Source organism: Hippocampus comes, unplaced genomic scaffold (genome assembly GCF_001891065.2).
Source record: "Hippocampus comes isolate QL1 unplaced genomic scaffold, H_comes_QL1_v1.1 scaffold345, whole genome shotgun sequence".
NCBI classification, from domain to species: domain Eukaryota; kingdom Metazoa; phylum Chordata; class Actinopteri; order Syngnathiformes; family Syngnathidae; genus Hippocampus; species Hippocampus comes.
The window spans coordinates 897,629-924,076 of record NW_017805538.1 but is presented as its reverse complement, the minus strand read 5'-3'; the positions used below and the strand labels follow the sequence as shown (position 1 = coordinate 924,076).

The following is a 26,448-nucleotide window of genomic DNA, read 5'->3' as shown; positions in this document are numbered from 1 at the left end:
TGGACAGAAAGGATGATTCCCTGAAAATAATATCAGATTGCGCATTTTAGCAGGCAATTATTGCAATTCACCACTTTCTCTCTTTTTAAAACTTGTGTTGTGCATCTGTCAACGGGTATTTTTTAAAGTTGCGAGTAAGTGACGCAGGTGCCGGAATCGAACCCTGCACCTCTGCATTGGCAGGTGGATGCACGAACTAGTCGACCACCAGTCAACAAACAAATTTGCACTTGGGCCAACTGGATATCAAGCATTCATGTCTGTATGGAAAAAAAAGAAAATTAAACCATGACCATGTGCAAATTGCATACAGCAATCATTTTTTCCTAAAAGTCTGTGAAAAAAAGCCTATCAAAATCAAATACTTTCATGAGAGGGAAGTCGGCCAGGGTCACAGAGGGACTAACTACCCCAGGACATACTATACACTTCAAAACACTTTTCATTTTATTTTCACGTGTCATCTGGACACATTTCTGGCATAAAAACCCAGCCCTAATTTATGTAACTTAATCACATAACGCAAATTGTCGTTTTTTTACGTCTCATCCATTATACAATGCATCATACCATTGTCAACAGAGCGGCAGCCTGACACACATCTTTGCCCGTCTAATTCTTGTTTCATTCCCTTCCTTCTGCCCTAATAAGAGAACCACAGGTTTCTCATCCCCCTTCAAGACCAGAACGACCTCCTCACCGGCACTGCCAACAACCCTTCTGCTCATGACTTCACCACTGATGTTGCTTCTATTAATAATAACAACAAACATAACTTATTAATTAATATGTTCTTAATTCGCATGAGGTGTCCGCATTTTGGAAATCCCATCCATCCATCCAATTTCCGATCCTCTGAGGTTGCAGTGGGTGCTGGAGCCTATCCCAGCTGACTTCGGGCAATAGGCGGAATACACACTCAACTAGTTGCCAGCCAATTGCAGGGCACACAGAGACAAACAACTTTCGGACATCCCATTAACAGAAATATTTTAAGGAAAGGCATGGACATACGCGTTTTTCACAGGACAAGAACGATATGCTGGTCTTGCTTGTGTCACCAGCTACCAGCATGAAAACAAACAAACAAAAAAGCCTTTGCTGGTCTAGGCTGGTGGGCACCCATGCTGATCTATGATATTTTATTTATTTTTGGCAGGAAAACCAGTGTAAATCACATCTCAGCAAAAAGTGAGGATGAGCCCAAAGTTGGAGGCAGGGCGTCAGATGTGACATGCTTACGGTTTGTTGTCTGCTGCTTACCTTAAACTATTTCTCAAACAATCGCAACGCTCCTACGAACACGCAAGTACCGTGTGCACTGCCATTGCGCTTGTGGCTTTGTTGACATGATTGACATTGACCTTTAGTGTATGCATCGGGATTTTCCTGTATTTGTTGAATAGTAGGCGATACATATTCGTTTTTGTTCATAAATGGCTGTGTGTATTAATAAAACATATTGTTCGGTTCTGACCAAGCCAAATAATGTTGCAGGATTCCAAAGATGCAGGCTCAGACAAAGTGCGACTCCAAAAATATTAAAGAAAATTGCACCGACAAAGTATGAAATGAAATCGCTGGTCACAAAGTGCCAGAGAAAACAACGCACGAAACCAAAAGCGCTTGCAAAGGGAAGCTTGAAAAGAACACCGAGAATACTCACACAAAATAGTCAAAAGTCCAAGAACACAATAAAACAAAGAGCAATACTAGGATAACAAAAACAAGAGTCTATGAACAAAAGAGAACAACTATGAAAATAGCAAGCGGTCTAAAAAAATAAAAATAAAAATCACACTTGAACCAGAACAGCCGGCAAGGTCGATAATCCAACAAATCAAAGCACAAGTCAGGGTCCTTAAATACACAAGAAAGCTTGATGGGGTAAGGAGGCACAGGTGCACCTGCTGGGGGGGAAACGCCCTTCACACCAGCTGGAGCCGGAACACAATCAAGATAGACATGACACATATAGTAACAATGGATAAAAACTATATAATAATAATAATAATAATAATAATAATAAATAACTGGAATGAATGGGCCGTCCGTGATTTTCACGAAATTCGCCACCACCAGAGGCATCACCCCAGTATTAATGAGCTGTGCACCAGTATCAGGTGTCATCGGACTGATACTGGCGTACGAGAAAAAAAACAATGCTACGCAATTGCTAATAAGTCACTGACTCCCGCATTGTTTCCCTACATTTATGAATGCGACGGATGCTGCCTTCCCCTCCTTCCTCCTTTCCCCTCCTCTGCTTGTTGTGTGTCAAGCAGAGCTGGCAGGTGGGCTCCACCTTCGACGTAAGGCTGATATATCACTCTAAAAGGTCATTGCAATGACATGTTGGGCATCGGGGAGCCTATAGCACATAAAAATGAAGCTAACTTGTTGATCATGACACGTAGAAACAGAAAAAGATGAAAACTGGAACAGTCTTGATGGAGAAATCAAAGCCACTAAAAACTTTGTGCAATTCAGAAAGTTTCATGAACATCACTTTCTGCATACATATGCAAAGGAAGAAATGAAAAAAAAAAGAATCTCAAGGTAAGATCCAATGCTCTTGCTCAACACAGTAGCGTGAAGCAACCTACTTTCCACTTTTCGTCATGTTTCCTCATGAGTTAATATTCATATTATTATTTGTACAACCATAAACAAAATAAGCATGATGCTACATGCTTGACAGTTTTATTTTGTTTTAATGTTATTTCTATGACCATAAACTGGAAAAGCATGGAGCAATCTGCTTCTCAGTTGGAGTTTGTTTATTATTAATATTAACTTTACGACCATGAATGAAAAAAAAGGCAACTTGCATTTGAATTATATTATGTTTCATTTTAATGTTATATGTACAACCATGAATGAAAGATGCATGCAGCAACCTGCTTTTCAGTTTTCATTGATGAAATCTATGAAAAAGATGTAAAGATTGATTATGTTATTATTCCTGTAAACTACTGTTGGTGTATATGCTACACAGCATTGTCCTAAATTTAGTGAATGATAGGTAGGCGAACTTCACTCCTTTTGAATACCCTTATTTTTAAATGTGTCTGTTCTGTTCTCAATATGATGCTGAAAAAAAACAAAAACAAAAACAAAGATGAGGTGGAAATCCGTTCTATTTGTAACTTGAGAAAAATAGTGCTGCTGATTCGTCCAAGCCTCACCAAACATCACTAAGTGGACTGCCGATGAGCCAAATCGATACGGTTTCTGTTTGAATTTCTTTACACAGAACAATTATGTTCCATTATTAGCCATGCTGCAAGACATTAGTCCTGTTCTGACAATGATCCTTTCGCTTAGCCGAACAATGCATTTGCTGTCAAATGCTAAAATTGATACCAATCTTCATTTTTCTGTCTGCTCTGACTGTCACAACTGGTAATTTGAGCTTGAGATAGAAAGATGTTGATTAACGACATTCATCCTGCCTTCTTGAATACGTCTATTCTTAAGAAAATAAGGTTTGTATTTACTTTGACTACTTTCAACGTTCACCACTGCTTTCTTCAGTCCGGGAACATCAGCTGATAAAAGACACGTCACAGCACTCAGCTGACAACGTCTGAAGAAGGCAGTGGTGATTGTCGAAGCTAGTAAAGGTGAATACAAACCGTATTGTCTTACGAAAAGGAAAAATGATCATAAAAAGATATAACATAAAAGATATAATATATCTCCTTGAATTTTCTGGTTGAGGCTAAATCTTACACTAAAGTAAGTGTTAACGTAAAGCATTGGAATTGTCCCTGCAAATGGCTGTTCATCACTTATTTCATACACAGCTCAGTGTTTTAATTGGCAAACACAGTTGTTCATTTTTATGGAAATATTAAAGCAACTGCCCAAATGTAGCAAGCACACTCTTTTCTCTTTTCTTCAAGGTGCTCGAAATATTTTGGGACAACAAGCAGCATCCCTCTTCAAATCAAAGTTGGACTTTCTGAAGTTTGTACACATACATGGCGCCATCCATGCTAGCACTGTCACTGCGCCCACCTACACAGCATCCCGGGGGTGCAGAACACTGAGCACACAATGCACTTTGAGGTCTGGTAACATGACACAAAAACAGCTTTGATATGCCTTTGCTAAAGTGTTCAAAGTGTTCAGAATTGTTAAAATAATTTTAGAAGGATAAAGATATTGGTACATTCATTAACATCTCAAGTAATAGTTTTCATAAGTGCAGTAGTGAGCCTGGGGCAGTGTGTGTGTGTGTGTGTGTGTGTGTGTGTGTGTGTGTGTGTGTGTGTGTGTGTAGGCGTGTGTGTGAGATGAAGAAGATATAGCAAGGCATTGTTCCCAGATTTTATTTATGGTTTCAAAATCTGTGTGGTCTGCAAATCGGTACTGGGCTGTGGACACTGTGCTTAAGGACCACTGCAGGGTGGAGGGCTGTGCCCTAATAGAGCTTTATGCCTAGCAATGCCCCTGGCCACCACACCCCTGTTCAGTACGAACCACTCAGTCACTGCGTTGATTGACTTCTTAAGGGATTTTAAAATGTGACTAAATGGAGAATATGAACTACATTCGCATTGATGGATAAAAAAAAGCTTGGAAATTTAAGATGTATTACATTTGGTTAGGTTGACGCAAATAGCGGCTCTCTGCGAATAAAAAATACCAATTCATAACTTTAATGAGATTAATTTGGTCTCTTCATAAAGTCTCTATTTGACAGACTGGCCCCACCCGCTTTTAAAAACAAAAGAAAACAGACAAAAGAAAACCAGTGTTCATTCCTGCAGGGCAATGTTGCCCCCTGCAGCTAAAACAAATAAATGCATTTTAGGGAATGATCAATGATCATCACCGCGTATTGAAGCCACCACTTTTCACTTTCGTAAATATTACACATTTAAAGTCAAACGTATGGTAATGATTTCAAACAATAATATAGACATTCAACCGAAATTATTTTGTTTTTAGTTTCAGTTTACATAAATACCATTATTGTTTCAGTTCGTCTGGACACTACAGTAAATATAGATACCTTATTTATTCATTCAACTTGTGTAAAACATTCGCAGTATTGTCTCAGTAGGCTACAAAAATAGAAAACGTAAAGATTAATTCGGAAGAACTTTTTTTGAAACATGTTCAATTTAAATATCCGACCACTAGATGGAGACATAAACTCATCATTGGTATTAGGGGCCTTGACGCGTATCACTATATGACGTTTGTACGGTTTATGAAACGAATACATTAAACTCAAAGCTCAAGCAACCGTGTGTGTGTGTGTGTAGGTGTGTGGGTGTGTGTTTGTGTGTGTGGGTGTCGGTGCGGGTGCGTGTGCGTGTGTGCGTGTGTAAGAGAGAGAGAGAGAGAGAGAGAGAGAGAGAGAGATTCTAAACATAATTTACTGACTTTTCCACAGCTAGCTAATGTGTGATTATTTGCGGTACACTTGTGCTAAATATAATAGATTTAATATCCACTACTCTTTCTTGTACACAAGCACACACACTCAGTGAGCTTCCACCCACACTCTCCTCCATAAATACATTTCCACTGGAAATCATGCATCATATAAATCACCATGGTTACTGTAATATAATAATCACAGCAGTTGGAGGGGGCACTGAGTGACGATGCTAGAGTGGCCACTTAGAAATCGATGATGACGGTGAACGTGTGCAATGCTCAATTCATTTTCAAGCAGATGGAAAACCTGAAAAAGGAGGGTAACCAGGCATGAGAGGAACACGGATCACTATCTGGTGTTTTCCAACCTATTGTGCCATGACACATATCTGACGTTCGAAAAATCTCATTGCACATCATCACACAAAAATATCTAAAAAAAAATAAATCTTGTGAAATAATTTGGTTTAACGTACTTGCAAATGTACTTTTTAGTGTGAAATCTGGCCCTGTTTCGTTGATCACAAAGCTCGGTTGTATAAATGGCAATGGACACTGTGCCATCTGGTGGTTCGGGCGACTGTAGACAAACTACGTTTTCAGACTAATTAAGTGAAGTTTGATCATTTCTCGCGGCACCCCTGATAATCTCATGGCGCACATTAATGTGCTGTGGTACAGTGGTTGGGATCACTGCGCTATACTGTACTATTAAACTAATGTGTTTATATTTGAAAGCCTGGAAAGAGCAGGAGAAAAAAAAAAGAACTATACAATTAAGTTTTGCAGTTAAAACAAAACAAAAAAAACGTTAATTACTGTTGTTGAGATGCAATCAAATAAATCACCAGCAACACAACCATCATTACAATTTTCTTTAAAACTTTAAAATGACAACTAACTTGCAGTACTGTATGTTTTTCTTCTCACACTCCTCACTGAACAATGCTTTATCAGGCTTCATGTTTTGTTTTCTTTTCTCCTTTTGGAGTAAATGTCAAAAGACATCAAGAGTAATGCCCTCATGCTTTTGACTGGGGTCTGATGAGATTTGTTGAGGTCTCATGTGATGTCTAGCGCGGCAGTGGTTCAAACCATGAAGTTTTCGTGCATCAATCAGAAATCACATTCAGTACGATCATTGAGATTTCCCTCTGTGGGCAGTATTACATCAAATACGTTTTGTTGACAGGGAACGTATAGTAGGGTCTGATTTAGTGACGTGTCATTCAAGGTTGAAGCTTGGAAAAATTCTGTCGAGATCTGCAAGTGCAAGTGCAGTGTCATCATCATAATTCCGAAAGAGCCAGGCAGCACTTTGGTCAGACTTGGGGCCTGAGAAGAACTCACTATATTGTCCTTCCAACTTGCGGCAGCACCAAGCGGCCTTGCGGCAGAAGCATCAATATTTCAAGCTGACGGGTGGCCGAGCGACAGCTTATTATTGTTTCTGTACTGACAGAAATGTATGAGAGCACTGTGTATATAATCACAGCCTCACCGATCAAATGCAATATTCCCATTCCTCAAAGCACCAACAGCTTGGCAACATATGAAATTCTTAATTACTACCACCAACTTGATGTCTTTATGAGTGTTTGCATGCGTGTGAGCGTGACAAAGTTGACTTCTCCCTGATCCTGAGTGCATTATTGAATATTACAGAGAAGTATCAATCCTTTGAGCTAAGTGACTGCCAAGTTGGGACCACAGGGAAGTTTTCGATGGTGATGACGGCCAGTTCAGACATTAAGGAGTCTAGGCTGAGCCGTTGGCCTTGCATCAGCATGAAGCTCATGCATAATACACATTCCTATACTGTATTTGGAAGCACTTTGCACTGTGGTGGGAGAGCTTATGAAGGCACATTGATTTTTTTTTTCTGTCAAGCAATTTCAGGGAAGAAGTCAACTGAAGTTCAGTCACAAAACAAAATGGGATATTTATAGCCAAGATTCCCAGCTGAGAGCAATCATCACTGTTTGGTTCTTATTGCAATTGAACACCCCTCAGCAACCTTGATGTGCCAGAAGCCACGTATGACGTTGTCATGGTGATAATGCATGCTTTCTCTTGCCTTTGCCTTTACTGTCTGAGGATCAAAGAATGACAGAAAGTAATCACAATTTTGTTTACAAATGATGAAAGTCAATGATGATCTTACGTTCTGGAAATTATTTCAGTAAATACGCATGGCAAATAACCCAGCCATATGTAATCTTACAAGTGCTGATGACACGCTTAAAAGAGTCCTATTTTTAAAAACCAGCAGGCCAAGTGAGGAAGGTCCCTGGGTGTGGTAAAACGAGTAAAGCTGCCACAGTTGATTTATGATGAAGTGGAGTCTGCCTCAAAATTGCTGTGAGGTGTTCTGAATGCACTGGCCCTGCCACAGCGTGCTTGCATTTTCAATCCGGAACTTCTTTGAGTTATACAGTCTGCACATCAAAGGCACAGTCGGCAAACTGCTCAGGTGATCGCCTGACAATCCATCAAATTGACTGTAAGAATAAGCACATAATTTCTCTCTCTCTCTTTCTTTCTCTCTCTCTCTCTCTCTCTCACACATACACACACACAGTCGATTGAGCTTTGAGTCTGCGGTAAGCTCTTTCCATTAAACATTTGCTGCAATAAGCATTTGGGTTAAAAGCTTTCATAATCAGGTATACGCTCTCAATTGGTGATGTCCACGATCAATATTATCCTTGATGGAAAAGCTTTGCCCACCATATGAGTGTGCAGCTGGAACTCAGGGCCACTCTGAGTCGAAGTATGGGCTCTTTTTGTGTGAGTATGTTAATATATATCTGCTTGTGTGAGTGTCTGTTTCTTGCCTGCTGGGGCAAACAATGTCGAATTGGGATCACAAACTAATTGTGGTGAATATTTTCTTGCTCGTTGACCACAAGGTCGAATCAGCACAATGCTCCAGTAACAAATGTGGAGCGAATCCATGGTAAAATGAACCATTTTATGTTCACATCTGGTTTAAGTCATTCTCTTGTTCGTGCTACTGACAACAAAATGAAAGTGCTCTATTTCTTGTTTCCAATATCGGACATTTAACCACTTGTTTGGGGATGTTTCCTTTGTAATTAATGTAGGTGCCAATTTGATATTGGTCGGATTTTGTGTGTAGTATTGATATGTTCAAGTGGCATATTTCATAACTTAGTAGAAATAATTGTCATTATTATTTTATGCATGTTATAATATTTCTTTGACGGAACTATTTGTTGTGACGTCACGCGACTGGCGAATGAGGACAGTGTGGAGAAGGACTGAGCAAAACAGAGACAGATGAGGCCAGCTCAAGCCAAAAGCGATACAGTTTCTTGACCAAACAAACAAACAAACAAATGAAACAATCAAACAAACGAATTAGACAAACAATCCGAGAACAAACGAATTAGACAAACTAAAGAGAACTCTTTTTTGTATACCTTATTTTTTAATAAATAGAAAATACAAAGAAGCCATTGTCTTGTTTGCGTTGAAGACTCGTCGTTACGCTGGCCTCAAAGGTGCACCGGAATAGCACCGACAATTATATTTTCCTCCATATACAGACAGTAATGCCAAATAACAGACCCTACGTGCAGTTAATCAAAATATCCATCCATCCACCTATTGTCTGAACCGCTTTATCCTCACGAGGGTTGCAGTGTGCTGAAGCCTATCCCAGCTGTCTTCGGCCAATCGCAGGGCACATATCGGCGAACAACCGTCAGCACTCACACTCACACCTAGGGACAATTTAGAGTGTTCCATTAGCCTGCCATGCATTGTTTTTGGAATGTGGGAGGAAACCGGAGTACCCGAAGAAAACCCACACAGGCACAGGGAGAATATGCAAACTCCACACAGGAAGGCCAGAGCCTGGAATCGAACCCTGCACGTCTGCACTGTGAGACGGACATGCTAACCAGTCGTTGATCAAAATAGTGTTGTTAAATATGCAATCTGAAATCGGAGTCGGAAGGGAAAAGTCAAAGGGGATGACACAAATGTTTGCTTCTGTATATCAACTTGGCAACTGGATTTTGCTCTACGTTGAAGTAAATAAGGAAAATGTCTACAAGCTGTGCACAACAAAAGTACAGTGCCTCAAGCCTCAAGGTTTGCTTCTGTGGTTGTTTACAAGTGTGTGGGTGTATACAGAAAATTTGAGAAGTATGCCAGGAATAGTGCCCCCGCCCCAACACATTCTTTCCCTGTATTAAGATCAATACAGTTGGCCTTGGGAAGGGAGCTCAATCTACAGTATGTGTGCCCTTACCCATAATTCTTCCTTGTTTTTCTAGACATTGGTTTGGTTTGTATGAATCATACTTAATGTTTCTCCACATCTACATTTCAAAAATCACTGATATATTAAACCTGAATTCTTGTTTGTCAAATCCGGTCAAACAATGTCAAGCAGTAATGTCTTCATGGCGTCCATCTCCTAATGTCTGTCCAGACAAACTGTGATGTTCCCTTTGAACGGCATTCCGCTTTGACCCCGACAGAGCCGCATGCATTAGCACTGTGCATTGTTCATGCACTCATTGGAAAGCGCACAGCAAGGATAGCAGTCAGTGCATCTAAATTTGTGTCTGTGTTCATTCCAGAAATATTTTAACACACTGCAAACTCTGACGTGGTATTTGCTAAAGGGAAAGGTGTTACAAGTCAAATATATAAACTTTGTAATTTAGTGTCACAGTATGTTGCAGTCATACCGATCACAGTACAGATTGGATACAAGACAGCTACAATGATCAGTCATCACCATAATCATCATCAACATTACATCCAGCCATACATCCATCCACTGTCTGAACTGCTTAATCCTATTGAGGGTCGCGAGCATGCTGGAGCCGACCCCAGCTCACTTCAGGCAGTAGGAGGAGGTACACCCTGAACTGGTTACCAGACAATCGCAGGGCACACAGAGACAAACAACAGCCACAATCACACCTAAGGACACTTTACACTGATCACTTAACCTACCATTCATGTTTTTGGAATGTAGGAGGAAACTGGAGTACCTGGAGAAAACCCATGCGGGAACAGGGAGAACATGCAAACAACACACAGGAAGGCCGGGACCTGGAATCGAACCCATGACCTCTGCACTGTGAGGCAGGTGTGCTTACCAGTTGGCCCTGTATAATATAGATATCAAATTATCTAAATATTCCAAACATCTGCTCGGTAGTTATACACCATTGCAGACTCGAACCACTTTTAACAGCAACCATGTTGTTAAATTAAGACATCTCTGAAAATTATGAGATAATTATTGTGAGATGAAAATAAGAGATACCAGTGATTGTGTCATGTGTTGCGTGGATTTAGTTGTGACCAATGATTTTAATAATAAATAAGTGGTAGAATTATTCTTGGTATTATCATCGTCCAGGGGGATGACGTAAATGTGCCTTATTGGGCGTTAAAGCTGAATACATTCATTAAATTCAGTGTTCCCATCATACTATTTGATAGACAGACAGTGACTTGTTCTGTCAGAAATCAGTGGCCACATCTTTTCCGTCAGAGAGATTCAATGTTGTTTCCTAGGCAACAGGCACCCCCTCCTTTACCCTTGATTCTGCAAGGACTGATCCATGCTTACAGTAGGGTGCTATTATTTCTCTCACTGGTTCAAAGTTTCTTTATTGCCCCCCTAATGAACTAAGAATGCAATATAAGTGCACTACTATTCAGTACAAATCACATTTTATCGTAATATGGGCTTATTTACTGATTATTAATGTGTTAGTACTGTTTTGACGCGTGGCGCAACACCCCCTTGCGTAACGCATTTACTCGCGTCCATGAACTGTCAAAATCGCTTGTTGCTTCCTCCTGAGCCTTAAAAGTAGTGAGAGAGCTAGCGATCTTGGCACACGCCACCCGAGTAAAGCATACTTGGAACGCTTCCAGAAAGTTACCTGTTGCAAAGCAGCGGGAGGTGTGAGGATGGTCACGTTTGCTTGATCATCGTCGTTTGTCGGGCCGCGGCTCCCGCACCTCCGACCGCCAGAGTAGCGCCGCCACGCGCAGCTGGATGTGACAGTTTCGCCATCAGGTAGGGGGAAAGCAAGTTAGCTTAGCCGTTAGCTGCTTTTGCCATCGCTCCAAATACCTCCGTTAGTGCAACGTCCACCGGGCGTTGATAAAAGGGAACGGAACAAGTGTAAGCAGACATGTGGACAGTGGACCTTCTACACTCTCATTCACTTTGGTTTCGACAGCATATAAAGCCATCATCCATATCGAGCAGGTGCTTTGGTGCATTAAGTTCACAGTGAGCAACATGTTGTTGGCTATTCTGACGTACGACTGCAGATGCAACGCCTCGCGGAATATGCTCATTAGTGCATGTTATCATGTCTAATTGTTACAATGAAATGAAAGCGCTCTGGTGTAGGCACGCAGAACACGGATGCGTCCACGCCTTGATCGTGTGAATAAGTTTTACTTTTAGGTGCAATAAATCCTCTTGAAAATAGCACGATTGTACTTCGTACTTGTGAAAGATGAGGCACAGTGAAACAAGCACCAGTTCTAGTTGGAATTGACCAGAAGATTGTTGATGTTCCTCTCACCAACACTGACAGTAAACTGCAAAGCACCCTGCCGTCTTGGGAAAGTAGGACTGTTTACCAAAAGTGGAAACTAATACAGTAAACAGCCCATGCCAGAATTAAATTGACTTCAGATTGAAATACAATAAACTATTCAGTCAGTGTGTGTTGAGTGTGTGACAGAATAGGTTTCAAGCGGAAGGAAACACAACTGCTTGATATTCGATTACAGCTAATAATAGAAAAAGGCAGCTGCCTTTTCATTGATCTGCGTTTAGCGGCCTATTTGGAGCCTAGTTTCCTTTGTCATGATTAGCAAACCAATTGTTTGTTTCTAAACATTTTGAGGGACATTCTCACGCATGTTCATCTGGTGGAATTATCCATTGTTTTCAGAATTGCCTTTTTTCCATTTTGGTAAAAAGCCGCTTCAGTTCCCAGAATTTCTAAATGAAATTACTTTCGAGTGAGCCAGGCCAGCTGGGGTCACACAGGACCGTGATGATAAGAGGGGAGGGGTTGCCATAACGGAAGGAAGTGGCTCAGCATGTTTGTCCACAAGGCTTTTGTTTTGTGTGGTTTGTTTTCCTGCTGGAAAAATCTATTTAGGAGGTAGGCGGCCTTTAGTTAGTTATCTGGGGGAAATTGGACATGAGCTGAAATTGTTATTTGCCACTATTTAGGAATCAGATGACGAAATCTACTAAGATTACAAACTTTTACGATGCTCCCAAATAGCAGCCGCCAGATTGCAGGTTCACTCACTATCAATGATGGTCCGCGCTGTTGGCCAAAGGTGTAAAATTGATGGAGATAGCCATGTTTGAAAGAAGGTTTTGAGCTTTATAGCTCTGCTGATTTTCACCACGGAACATTTGGGAGAGCATTGCAAGCACAAAGTCAGGTATGAAGTAATGGAATTAGAAATAATAGTAGAAAAGCCAAGGAAGAAATCTCTCACTCTGATAATTTCGGAAAAGACAGCAGCTGCATGAAACCAGTGTTTTTTTTGCTTTAATTCACCCTGAGTATGTGGCCATTGGATGGATTGAATCTGCCCATGCTTCATTAAAATTTGCATTTAAAACTTGTGACAGCAGAGCCAAAAAACTGCCTTTGCAGATGCCAGCACTAATTTTCACAGAAGTGACGCAGACGCAAGGGAGTTGAAAAGTTTGTCATAGGCGATATGGCATGACTCCGCTTCTTGTGACTGGCTCAAAGCCAACCTTGAGATCATTCAGAGGCTCCAAAATAGCATTGTTCAGTAGACGAGAAGTCACGATAATTTTTGTGCCTGGCATTTCAAAAATGTTATCACGGGTGGGAAACGTCTGATCTCCCCGTCTGAGGCGCCTGCTTGTCAATGTTACACACAGTATGGCGTCAGATTAGGCAGCCGTCGGCAAGTGCTCTTCAAGAGCCTTGCGTTTTTTGTTGTTTTTTGTTGTTTTTGTCTTTTGTTTTGTCACATGGTGTTGTTGTTACGTCGTGTGGACCTGATGTGGACTGTTTTCAGCATTTTTGGTCACGACATTCGTCAAAGAAGAAGAATCTGTGCTTGGTGGTTGCGCCTTCTCTGATTTTGATTGGGAGGAATGCCGGCGCCATTTGACTGTCGTTGCTGGACAGCTCCGGGGCGCTTGTGTCTTGCGCCTGAAATAGGCAGCATTTTCACAGCTCCGCTTTGTTCAGCGAAAAGGTCGGTGCTGATGGACAGTCTGCGGCTGGATGGATGCATGGTTTGAGGAGCCGACGATGAGAAGAAAGGAGCGTCAGCGCAGAGCGCCGATGCGTATTTGCAACTGGGAGTCGCGGCATGGAATTGAAGCGGATTTACATGGGACAGGAGAAGAGAGCCAATCTCTTTTTCGTTAACTGAAGCTACAGTTTCCTGTTGCTTTCAAACTTAGCTTGTAGCAGACGTGTGCACATTTCAGCATGACGTCTTTGATCCACAGGTGAAAAGGACACTTTGACTCGCTCCTCTTTCATCTATAACTGCTTTTTACAACAAAGTGGTTAAGATTGCACGATTGTCTCTGTCTGATGTGTTGTCTTGTATTAGTTTGCCATTTTATGTTAACTTTTCTCTTGGTGGCGGCGCGGGCACCCACAGCGGCTCCTCTTGTCTGTTTAAGAGGGAGGAAATCTGTGCTGTTGTTGCACATACAGCACATTTGACAATAAAGTTGTATTTGATACTTGAGTAGTGCTGTTTACATCTGCCTTTTAGCCGCATAATTTAGAAACACAAAATCAGCCATTGGATTTCGATTCATGTTTATGAAATTACCTTGCGCATGCAAAATTAATCTCTTTGCAAGTACTCCACCCACAATGCACAAAACAATTATTAATTGCATTTCAACTTATATATATACACACACACACACACACACAATGTAAGGCAATTGTGAACAACCTCTCTTTTCAATGTCAACCTGGCTGCAGACAGTCTGGGTACAGATTTGTCTCAAGATGATTTACACAAATATATTCATGATCTTCATGTGTTTTTTGAGATCCACAAATATATGCATCATTTTTACATGTTTTTCTGTCACAAATGTTTGTGCGATTTACACGTAACCCTTCATTCGTAAATATTCAGTTTCTCAATGTGAATTGTTGAATTTGCATTTGTGGATCAGATGACTCACACAAATGTACATACATTTTTTTTTTCACACAAACGTCACGGCGTTTGCTGTCTCCATTGAACAGTAATGAGCCATCTCCCATTTCTCGTTTAAAATTTGGAACTTGAAAAACAGGGAACAAAAAATACTATTCAGAAGTGCAAGTTTACAAAAAAAGTTATACAGCTAAGGAGAGCTTCTGCTGCTCCCACTTCTTGTTCTATGTCATTGCAGCAGCAAACAAAGAGAATTAGAAGAAGGTTTACTGTCTGAAGGAAAAATTAACTCAATGGAAAGTTTCCCGACTTATGGTAATAGAAGATCAGATAAAGGCTCGTTGGCCTTTTTTCAATTTACAATTTTTAAATTAGAAACAGGAGATGGCGAGTTCCCATGCAGCAGAGACAGCAACACTGGCTTCCAGAGGACGGCGGGGAGGGATGGCCTTTCCACACCTGTAAATACCTGAGACCCGTGTGTGTCTGAATATTTTGAAACGGCGTTTGTGTCAAAAAAATAAATGTCCACTGATCTACAAGCGCCCATTTGACAATTCACACGCAGGATAGAATATTTACAGATGATAAGTACTCACAACGTAAAATAAATACATGTGAAAATCGCACGTATATTCAGGGATCTGAAAAACACGTGAAAATCGCAGATTTACTTGTGTGAATAATTTAGAGACAAATCTCTCACCGTAGACGGTTGAGTAAAATGAGGCAAAAGTAAATACAAATAAACACATTCAACATACTGTACAATGTGATGTGGGGCGTGGCATAGATCAGTGGTTGTCTCCCAAACCAGAGATTGATGGTTCAATCCCCGACCATTGTGACTTTGGCGAAGTATCCATGAGCAAGAACCCTCAGTTGCTCCTCATGCTGCATCATCAGTCGGTAAATGAGGGGTTTTGAGTACCAAAGGTAGAAAAGCATGATATGAGTGAAGGCCCATTTACCATGTACACAACCTGTACACAAAATATAAGAACAAAACATGAACACACACAAAATAATAATAACAGTGCAAATTTAAATCAGACAAAATCTTCTCGATATTATCCAAATTCACTTGAGCTTTTGTTACCCAACCTCTCTTTAAGTCTTAGTAGATCCAAGAGATGAGAGAGTCTCCTTTGACCAGTGTTAGGCGCGGGCATCATAGATGTGATCACAGCACACATGACGTCACTCACCACCAAACTAGGTTTGAAAGTAAACAAGTGACCTCAGGCCTTCAACAAACCATAGTTCATCTGTTGGCGAGCAAAACACGCTACCAAAAGATTGGCTCAAATTTTCCGGTCCCATCGAGTCGTCTCTCTCGCTTCACTCTACTTTTTAGTGTTGACTCTCAGTCACAGCTCCTCTGGGATGGACACGGCTCCACGCAAAGGTCCACGCGGTTCTTGCAGCCGTCCCATCGCAGACAGTCCAGCAGCACCAACCTTCTATTAGTATTTTGGTGCATCTGGCAAAATTCAAACCTGGGAATACAAATTAGCTCAAAGTAGATGAGCTTCCTCATCTGTTTACATGTGCATTCAAGTTCGCGCCCAGTCGTGCATTTGCAAACCTTTGGCCCGTACCCCACTGATGGGCGAACGTTTGCGATGGTAGCGAATGTTGCGGTCTCATCAAGGCTCGCGAAGGTTCGTTCTCGGTCGTAAACCTTCGCCCAACATTCTCCAGATGTTCTCCAGACGTTCGTCGAGGGAATTTTGAACGCTCAACAAGAAGAACCATTAAAACTGTCGGCGAACATCTGGCAAACATCTGGAGAAGGTTTGTCGAATGTTCGCGCCCTTGAACAAACGCTGACGTGAACGCGCGTTCGCTACCTTCGCCAATGCACCCAAACGTTGGGTCCTCAGTGGGATACGAGATTGATGCGATGGTCTCTGAGAATGCAAAGATCCTTTTGTGGTACTATGATCTTGAAAGGTAAGACAGCACTAATACTAGAGGTCTAAGAAGGTGAAAGCATATGTAAAACCGTACCTACCCACGTGTCATATCATAGCAGAATGTGACACTCTGTTTCCCACAGAATGCCGACAGCAGTGAGCAGCATCTTTTCATAAGTTCTTTCAATCTTCCCGATACTTTACTCCAGTAAACAATTGAATGAATCTCTTTCCAGTGGAAACATCCCTGGCAGACTGTTAATTGGGTTTGCACATCAGAGGATTGTAAAGCATGTTCAGCACACCGATATCAACGAAACACCCAGGCTGCTGTGTCATTCACAGGCTTTGTTTTAGACTTTGTATGAGACTCAGACTGACGGGACAGCTGTTCGATTGAATCTGGTTTTCTGACTCAGCAGTTCTGCGACGCCCCGGCTTCACCGCTCACATGATGCCAACCGGTATGTCATCAAGTGGATGGAGGGAGGTGGGGGCGGGGGGGTGAACTGGGTGGACCTACCCGCCGCCAGCGACAGCAACATTCAATGGACCGCGATTATCCAGTCCAGTAAACTCGGATTTACGATTAAAAATTCTATGTGAAAGACTGCTTAGAGGTCCAGATGAAGAGAGATGCGAGTAATTGGAGTATCTGTCTGGATGATGAGGGGAGGAGGTGCGGCACTCTTGTTTCCTGGGGGGATGGTGTGACATATCAATAGAACACAGACAAGGACAGAGAGGATCATCCTTATGAACTGAAGTGGTGGTGCATTGAGAGTCGCGTGCAGAGTTCCTCGACATAGTTGTTCAATGTGACAGAGCTTGGACAGAGAGGAATGACATAACGGCTCGCTCGGCGGGGCATGAAATTGGGGAAATACCTCGACAAGTTAGCATTCAGAGGATGTTACTGTAAGCGCAGTTTTCACCTACTGTCTTCCAATAGAGAGGCAAAGACAGCATTGATTCTTAGCTGCTCTTCTCCCATTGGCTGGAGCTCTCAAAGGGCGGTGCTGTGTCTCATGCTGGTGGGCAGGAAGGGGCTGGCTTTAGGATGTGTGTATAGGCGTGTGTGTGTGTGTGTGTGTGTGTTTGTGTGTGTGTGTGTGTGTGTGTGTGTGTGTGTGTGTGTGTGTGTGTGTGTGTGTGTGTGTGTGTGTGTGTTAGGGGCGGTGGGTGGGATAGCTGGAAATGTTTCAGCCGAATAGTTGAAGTCGGCACTCTTCTGCTTTATGCTTGCATGTCCGACTGCCTGCCCGCTTGCCTGCCTGCCTCGCTCGCTCGCTCGCTCGCTTGCTTGCTGCGTGGCTGAGCGTGAGACAGATACTGAGAAGGGAACCCATGTCGGCATGGACCTCTGGCTGCAGCACTGGGCAGCGTGCGAGGAATGACAACAGTTCACATGGTCATTAACTCCAGTTGCTGAGATAGCCAGCCAGCAAGCCAGCCAGCCGCACTGTAGCTGAAGCCCGGTGCCACACAAGGTGCCTCCTGTGTTGGGGACAGCAGACGGCCAAGCTCGGGGACCTGCTGAAACGAGGTGGGGGAAAGCATTTTTCAAGAGTTTGCTGCAGTGTGCTGCGCGGCAGTTCAGGTGGGAGGAGAGGCGGTGTTTTAACTGTGTGAGAGTGTCAGGCTGAAAATGAGAACCTCCCAGTTAGGACCATTACTGTAGTTTCCCGGGTTGTAATGGGCTTTCTGAACCAACACCTGCCTGAGCGGGAGCGTGGCATTATCACAGCGGTGGATTCACTCTGCCAACAGTACAAATGTCAGGAGTTGTTTTTTGTTTGCCACAGAGGTTACATATTTTTCACTTGTGTGTGTGTTAGTGTGTGTGTGTGGGGTGGAGGCAAATCATTGCTGGTTATAGTTGTGAATGTTTCCTTGTATGTCGTAGCTCGAATATATTTAGCATTGTGTAATTTATAGCCAGCCAAAATTTTCCTCACCGTTTTTAGTATGCGCAGTCTTTTGTAATTTGTCTGAGCCATCATTCACATGTCAACTCTGCGCAGTATCTGGGCATCTTGGTGGATGCTAAAAGGCCAGGGTGATATCGTATGTCTGGCAAACATACTGAGCGATGAAATGATAGGAACGTTTTAATCAAGATTATAATGACCAAAACAGTCGTGCTATCAGTATTATCAAATGCTTAAAGAAATGCGAGAGCAATAACATATATCTAGATACACAAACCAAAATCATGACATTTTATTGTAAATATCTTCATCTTGTCTGGTTAATGTCTTCACCTTTCAGAGATGCCACATGTGGAAATTTTTAACTGTCAAACTACTCTGTCTGAAACTTAGCCATGATCCCATTGCCCTCATCATGGTCAAAGGAGTGACTCTTTCATCTCTCTCATGTACTAACAGCTAAGGAAAGGGGGAAGAGAACTAAGAGAAGAAAACTTTATTTGTCTCACAATGGAGAAATTCCCACTTAACAGCAGCAAAAAAAATATGAAAGGGAGAATTAGAACTACAGTATGTTTTGAATAGAGACAAAGATCTTGTGTGTTTATTATTATTGTATTGTTTTTATTAGTGTGTGTACCGTATTTTCTGCACTATAAGGCACACCTAAAAGCCTTCCATTTTTTTAAAAGCTCACAGCGCGTCTTAAAATCCGATGCGCCTTGTGTATGGTCATTACGGTAATATGTCAACCCCAAAATGGCTCCTTGCTAGAGACATGCTTAAAACGCAGAGTTCAAACTTAAGGCGATCGGTTTCGCAGTTGAACACGGAAATAGAGCAGCGGCAAGAGAGTTCAATGTTAACGAGTCAATGTTATAACTTGCTGTTGGTTAAGTGAACTGTGTCGCTGCTTTATTAAATAAGTTTTACTGTCATCTGATCGTCGCTATATAAATCAGAGTGTAGCGTAGTGTTCTGTTGGCATTTCCTTGAGCATAGCTCCATCTAGTGGATGCATTGTAGATTGTGTCTTATAATGCGGTGCGTCCAGTATATGAAAAAAATTACAAAATAGGCCATTCATTGAAGGTGCGCCTCATAATCCAGTGCGCCTTTTAGTGTGGAAAATACGGTATATGTTTTGTTTGTCTTCATCCCATTGTGCAATTTGTTGAATGTCTTGAATTTGTTTCATTTTGCCTTGTTTTACACAGCTGTCTGCAGCCTGATCAGCATTGCAAAATGGAATATTTCTTAACTGAATTACCTGGATAAATAAAGGTAAAAAAATAAAATAAAATCACAAACCATTTCATCCTTAACCAGGACTCGCGTGGCGATTTGCAACTGGTCTGTCCCCTAAGCAGAGAGCATTGACAAAGTCGAAATGACTGAATCAGCAAAGTAACGAATAGGACAAACTGTCCAAAAAGCGCAACTGTGAGCTAGTCCCTTTTTGTGTGTGTGTGTGTGTGTGTGTGTGTGTGTGTGTGTGTGTGCGTGTGCGTGTGCGTGCATGCGTGTGTGTTTTGGACTAGTCATTAGAAGCCTACAAAGAGTCACTAAATATCCCAAAATGTCTGTGCAAAATGTCTGTGGAGACATAATGTCCTGAAAACTTAACTGAAATGAATTGATGACGATACTGAATGTATTACTGGAAGCATTGCTTTGAAATTAATATTGTCATGTTCAACAACCACAAAGGCCTGAAAATAGTAGGTGGAACTACACCCTAATAACAGGTACATGCAGCCCATTTCGGGCTTTAAAATGAAAGCGTGATGGAAAGTGGTAGGTCATCTCATCTAACAAGGACAGAGGCTCTGCCCATATCATTTGGGTCACGAGTTAAGGCTATTATGATGCGCAGTATGCCAATCTGCTGACTCTGTAAAATGCTTCTTGCGTTGCGTCTGAACGTTAGCTTAGTCCTTGTGAAGTCGCACTCACTCGTCCTTATGGGACTTGGGAGTCCACTCCAGGAGCCCAGGCTTATGCCAAATGCAATTTAGCGCTGTATTAAAGCCACATGGACCATCACTCTTTCTCTCTGCGTGGAGGAAAGGTATAAAGGAACAGTTTACAAACAAACAAGCCACTGACGTCACCTTGAAAGTTAGGCTCGGCTTTCAGAAACAAATCGTCATTTTAAGAGAAAATGTGGCGGTCAAAGCGCCTTCATTTTTCCATTGCACACAGAAATGGAACATTTTACCAGTTCGTCTTGAAAATGTGGTCCAGTCGTCACAGCATTGAAAAACATTGACCTTTTTTTACCTCTTGGCCATGCAAATGACTCCACAGTAGTGGTTTTCCACAATAAAATAGCAGTAAGTGGAAATGCAGCCACACGATTGCATGGCTATGAGCAACTTTGTCACAGTAATTTGTTTCCAGTACCTACGTATGTAAATCCCAATTCCAGTGAAGTCCTGCCATTGCGTAAAATGTAAATGAACACAGAATACAATGATTTGCTGATCATTTTTAACCTATATTCAGTTGAATATACTACAAAAACAAGGTATTGATGTTCAAACTGATCAATGTTGTTGTTATTATTTATATTTAATATTCCCTCATTTTGAATAGGATGCCTGCAACGTCCCACCCCCCCACAAACACACACTCACACAAATGTTTGAGGTACTTTTTCTGCCTCAAGTACCCGTTTATTTACGTGAACACTGTCAGAAAGAAGAAACCAAGCTAACCGCAGCAACAATTGTTCATGCTATGCATGACAGCAACGCACCGGCCAACTTCCAAGTAAACCTTCCCTTACCAAATACATACCTGTCAACTTTTCGGAGCGCCAACCTGTATAAACTACCAAAAAAATCCTTATAAAGAGCAAAAAATCCTTATAACATACCAAAGCATTTTATATGTCAAAATAACGGCAGAAAAAAACCCCCGAAATTTTCAATGATATTTATTGTAGATCTCCATAATACAATGTCTGGTTAATGTCTAATCATCATTCTACTTAGTGGCATTACTGTGTTCAGAGTTGTATTCCTGCGTTACTTTTTTCACCAACTCCAAATGCTGACCCATCGGCTCGAAGTTACAGCATCCATTCATATTCACATTCAAGTATGCAATGAATACTCTGCTGTTTTCAACTAGGAACCACGTGATTTACTGGAAAGTTACCGGAAATGAAAGCATTCGAGTAGACTAGCACCATTCTGGGCAAAAGCAAACGGAACTACCTGTTAGGGGAAAAAAACAAACAAAAAAAAAAAAAACGGAAATTTTCAAAATCCGTATGATTTGTGCAATACGGCCATATACGTAAGATTCACCACAAAATCCGTATGAACTATGGCTAAACTGTATGAGTTGACAGGTATGCAAATAATATTTGGACATCAATGCCTAGGTTGACTTTTATTTGGAAGTTGTTCCCGGCAGCATAATGGCTGACCTGACTCATCTCCTACTGTAACGATGTCAACAACACAATGTCATCCTGAAGTGATGTTCAATCGCTAATCTCGGGTGCTCAAAAAAGAGTTAATTATGCTGAAACTGGATTGGATGCGCCTTTTGCTAGCATTTAGCACCGGCTCCAGTGTTACCGGCTAGCCAGATAGCCACTCAGCAAGCAAGACAGCGAGAGCTGTCGGATCAAAGGCAGTTTTAATAGACGTAAATGACACTTTAATGCTGACAGCCTGACACAGTCACCGTCCCTGTTGATCACTTTTTAACAAGCCAGGCAAACTCAAAAGTGTGTTGTTTTCGCAAAATTGCTCCTGCATGTCACTTGGTCGCAAAGATCAAAATATGGAGGGAGATTTGTGTGAAATCTCACACATTTTTAGAGAGGGAAATAGTGTGCTGCTATGCACACATTAAATTTAAGTAATTTTGATTATCTAAAAATTAAAACCTGTTGGTCGTTCATTTTGAAGTGGAAATGTTTTTTTTTGTCTTCTTAATTTTTATAACCAAAATGTGGTGTGAAGAGTCCACATTTTAAAATTGTTTTTGGAAATCATGCATGTTGTGCTATCAGGGCAAAGTTCAACAGGCAGCATCTTTGATGCCCATGGCAAGGGCAACTTGCACTGTGAACGCACCGTTATTGCTGAAAGATTCATTAAGGTTTTGGAGAAACGTGTGCTGCCTTTTTCACGGATGCCCCTGCTGATTTCAGCAAGACAATGCCAAACCACATTCTGCACGTGTTACAACAGTGTGGCTTTGTAGTAAAAGAGTGAGGGTACTCGAATGTCCTGCCAGCAGTCCAGACCCGTCTCCCATTGAATATGTGTATTGCCTTATGAAGCGTAGAATACGACAACGGAGACCCCAGACTGTTGAACAGCTGAAGCTGTACATCAAGCAAGAATGGGAAGGAATTCCCCCTTCAAAGCTTCAACAATCAGTGTCTTCAGTTCTCTAGTGTTTGTTGAAATGTTTTTAAAAGTAAAATATGCCCGTCCCAGTTTTTTTTTTTGTTTTTGTTTTTTTTTGCAAAAACCAAAGTTGTCGGTTTGAACATTAAATATCTTGTCTTTAATGGATTTTGTATTCAGGTGAAGCAAAGTTGAAAAGGATTTGCTGTACCTTAGGTACACAAAGCTCTTCATACTGTTTACTCATTCACCTACTGATGACACAGCATCAGTAGAAACTGGGGGTTCAGTATCTTGCTCAAGGACACTTGGTCATATTCTCCGGGGATCAAATCCCTAACCTCTGGTTTGGGAATCGACTGACCACCCTACCACTGATCCACGCGGCCCGCGTATCATTGTATTCTCTTTGTATTTTCATTTTAAACAACATCCCAACTCCACTGGAATTGAGGTTTGTTTTCTGCCGTCCACACAGGACCTCTGCCATAGTAACCTAGTCGCAGTGCTTACAGTGAGCAAAGGTATCTTAGATAAATTGCAGCACACTGTCATAGAGTGCCCATCTACTAGCCTAATAGGTTACATACTGTATGAGGTATTCAGAGGTCACGCCAATGACTTTCACACGAGAGACACCAGTAGCGCTGACTCTCATACAATTAAGCAGACTAGTAAGATAATGCCCTTGCCAGCTGGCCTTAGTAAGCATCAGTAATCCATAAGGTCTGCTACCGTGGTGCATTCGTATAGAGTACCGGTATGTCTGTCCTGCTTAACAGGTCATTCCGTCTTTCAACGCAGAGATGCACACAAACTCTAAACACTATCTTTAGCCTTGAAACAGGTTATCACTGTCCAATGTCCAGCATTATTTGCATCATTCAGTGAATTTGAATGAATATTAATCTGTAATATAATTGAATACTCATCTATAAGAATGCTTTTGACAGATTTGAATTTCCTATTGTGAGTGTGTTAATCTCTGAGATCAAAACATTGGGTGTGGGACCATCTGGCCCTTCCTGGATTGCTGCATGGTGTCTGAAGACCACTGGTTCAGCTCTGTGTAAACAAAGACAGACACTAGCAAGAGCTAAACTCGGCTAAGCCAAAAGAAGTTTATGATGTCTTAAGACCTGAATCTGAACAACAGAAAACCAAAGTTGCCTGCACTACATCTGCTGGAGTGGGCCGACGCGAAGTTTTACCTCTTGAATGAGTTTTTGTGACCCTCAAATGTGCCTCCCAAAAAACTAAAACTATGTGATGGATGTGTTTCCAGGCCACAGAGCAATCATTTGAGGAAGAGCAAATGATCGCAATTAGGAAGAGGGGTGAAAATGGCACCATTTCCCTTTCATTCATTCTGACAAAGTAGTGTAGCTTCACTCCAGACTTTTTATGAGTTCTAAAAATAATTGAGGTTTAATTGTTAAAGGTCAGCTCTGGCGTGATTTTCACCTGACTGTCTCTTCGACGGCGATTGCCTCCCTCCGCGGGGAGACGTTGTGAAATTAAATCATGCCTTGGAGAGGGAAACTGGTCTTCAGAACCATTTGCCTTCTCATTTCGTCAGCCGTGATAAGACAAGTGGGACAGGTTCGGTTAGACAATGGCCCGGATTCAAGATGGTTGGAGCAGCCTATTGTTGGTGGGCTATTTCAGGAAAAACTTCCTTCGAGATCCGTACCTGTATCACCGAGATAAACAATGATGTCGTTTGTCGCTTGAGAAATTGATAGACAACAAGCTAAACAAGTGCTCAACATTAAGTCAAATTATGCAACAGAAATAGTTGTACAATTTATGCAAGGTGGGAATGATATTATTGTTAATAATGATGCAATGGTGAATCATAACACACCAAATATGTGAACCATTATTAAGCACATTGTGTACTCGGATGTATTGTGCATTGAAAGTCATATCTGTTGCTTTGAGTGGAATTTGTGAAAGCATCAACATGTAATTTGTCAAACGCTGGAGTAGCAAGGAGCAATGTCCCCATAGAATGGTGCACACTTGCCCCTTGCACGTAAATGGACGTGTCAGTGAGCCGATCTCAAGCTTTGACAGCGGGGAACCAGTGAATGTCGCAGCACACTAGCCTGTGTCGTGATCATGTCTAGCACTGGCATCTGCATCTGCCTCAGTCACTCTCTTGCTACTGGACAGCTGCCCAGACTAATTCTGCTCTGGGTGTTTTTTCTTGTTTGATTCCACCATCAAGCCAGCATGGCTATACTGGGGCGAGTCAAATCCAGAGGTTCTCGTCTTGTCCCTCGCCTCACATCACTGAAGGTCTTGCCATTCCCTGCTTTGTCTGTTGAGTAAGCGTTACATTACCGACTGACTGCTGTCTATTTTAAGTAGCCGCAAGAGATAAAAACATCTCAGATCGCACCAATGTTCTCATTCTGTGTATCTTGCTCTCTCCACTCTAGATTGCTGATAGAAAGTTCCACGTGAGACGTCCCTACTTGGTGATCCCTGACTAGTTTCGAAGATTTCCTGAGCCCACCTGGAGTCGCAATAGGACACTCAGATGTAACCCTGTCAACTTCTTCCCCAACACTGAGACATCATCCGTTTTTGGACGTCTTGGCGACGCTAGGACAACCGACTGAACTCATCTCGGAGCATGCTTCGTCTGCTTTGCCTGCGGTTGCGCTTGAGTCTTGCTGAATGATGAACAATCCACAGTTTAACTGGCAAATACCACGGCAGCAGTGCGGTCCCATGCCCTGCTAACGCACAAGACTACCCAGTCCCTTACCTTCCCATTCCTGTCCAACAGAGACCAGTCCTATCCTATCTGAGTGAAAGTGGTTACGTTTTAGCTGCAACTTCCATCACCTGTTTACTGTTTTTCCTGGAATACATTGTAACCGCTCCCCAGAGGACGGGCCTCCTCCTTGTACTGAGCAGCTCCAACTCAGCCAGCGACGCAGACATGGCTCTCAATATTGCCTCTATACGCGACACAAAATGGCTGACCCTGGAAGTGTGTCGGCAGTTTCAGAGAGGGACTTGCTCACGCAGTGACGAAGAGTGCAAATTTGCCCACCCATCGAAAAGCTGCCAGGTGGAAAATGGGAGAGTGATTGCATGTTTTGACTCTTTAAAGGTAAGCATATTCTCTTACAATAACGTAGTGAGCTGTATCACACAACCTCGTAGGACATCCGAAGATTGTAAAGTAAGCAGGGTAAAAAGAACAATTTGAATCCAACTAAAATTTACAGCGTTGAAGCTCCTAATGGTCAACTGGTGTATGCTGTCATATGCTCAAATTAGCTCAATGCCGTGCCTCAGTTAGCCGATCATCCTGACCTATGAAGCTGAAGGCCAGAGAGGTCTGTTGTCATGTTCACTGTCATCACAGGTATGCATGTGAAGTTTTAGATGCCAAGTTCTTCTCATGTTGCCATACCTGTCCGTCATCTGTGTGAGGGTGCACTTTTATTCCTGCTTCCTTGCAAACACATGAACACAAACTGACCTATACCGACCCATTTTGTACTGTAATATTTTGCTCTCACAACATTCAAGTAGTGTTGCAGTATGCTGTGGGCAACTTGCTGCAAGTAATATGACGCCAATCAG

The 26,448-nt window shown here is 42.0% G+C and overlaps 1 protein-coding gene across 8 annotated transcripts in view; it reads left to right on the top strand.

Moving 5' to 3' along the window:
- The first annotated feature begins 11,245 nt into the window (after positions 1 to 11,245).
- Positions 11,246 to 26,448, top strand: part of mbnl2 (muscleblind-like splicing regulator 2) — a 45,817-nt gene continuing 30,614 nt past the window's right edge. For 7 of the 8 annotated variants that reach the window (XM_019878481.1, XM_019878487.1, XM_019878486.1 and 4 more), the window contains exons 1-2: positions 11,247 to 11,476; positions 25,287 to 25,969. In XM_019878481.1, coding sequence (XP_019734040.1) covers positions 25,796 to 25,969 — 174 coding nt within the window. In that variant the 5' untranslated portion in view covers positions 11,247 to 11,476; positions 25,287 to 25,795. Of the gene's footprint in view, positions 11,477 to 25,286; positions 25,970 to 26,448 lie in introns of all 8 variants that reach the window. The other variant, XM_019878488.1, reaches the window with a different exon arrangement.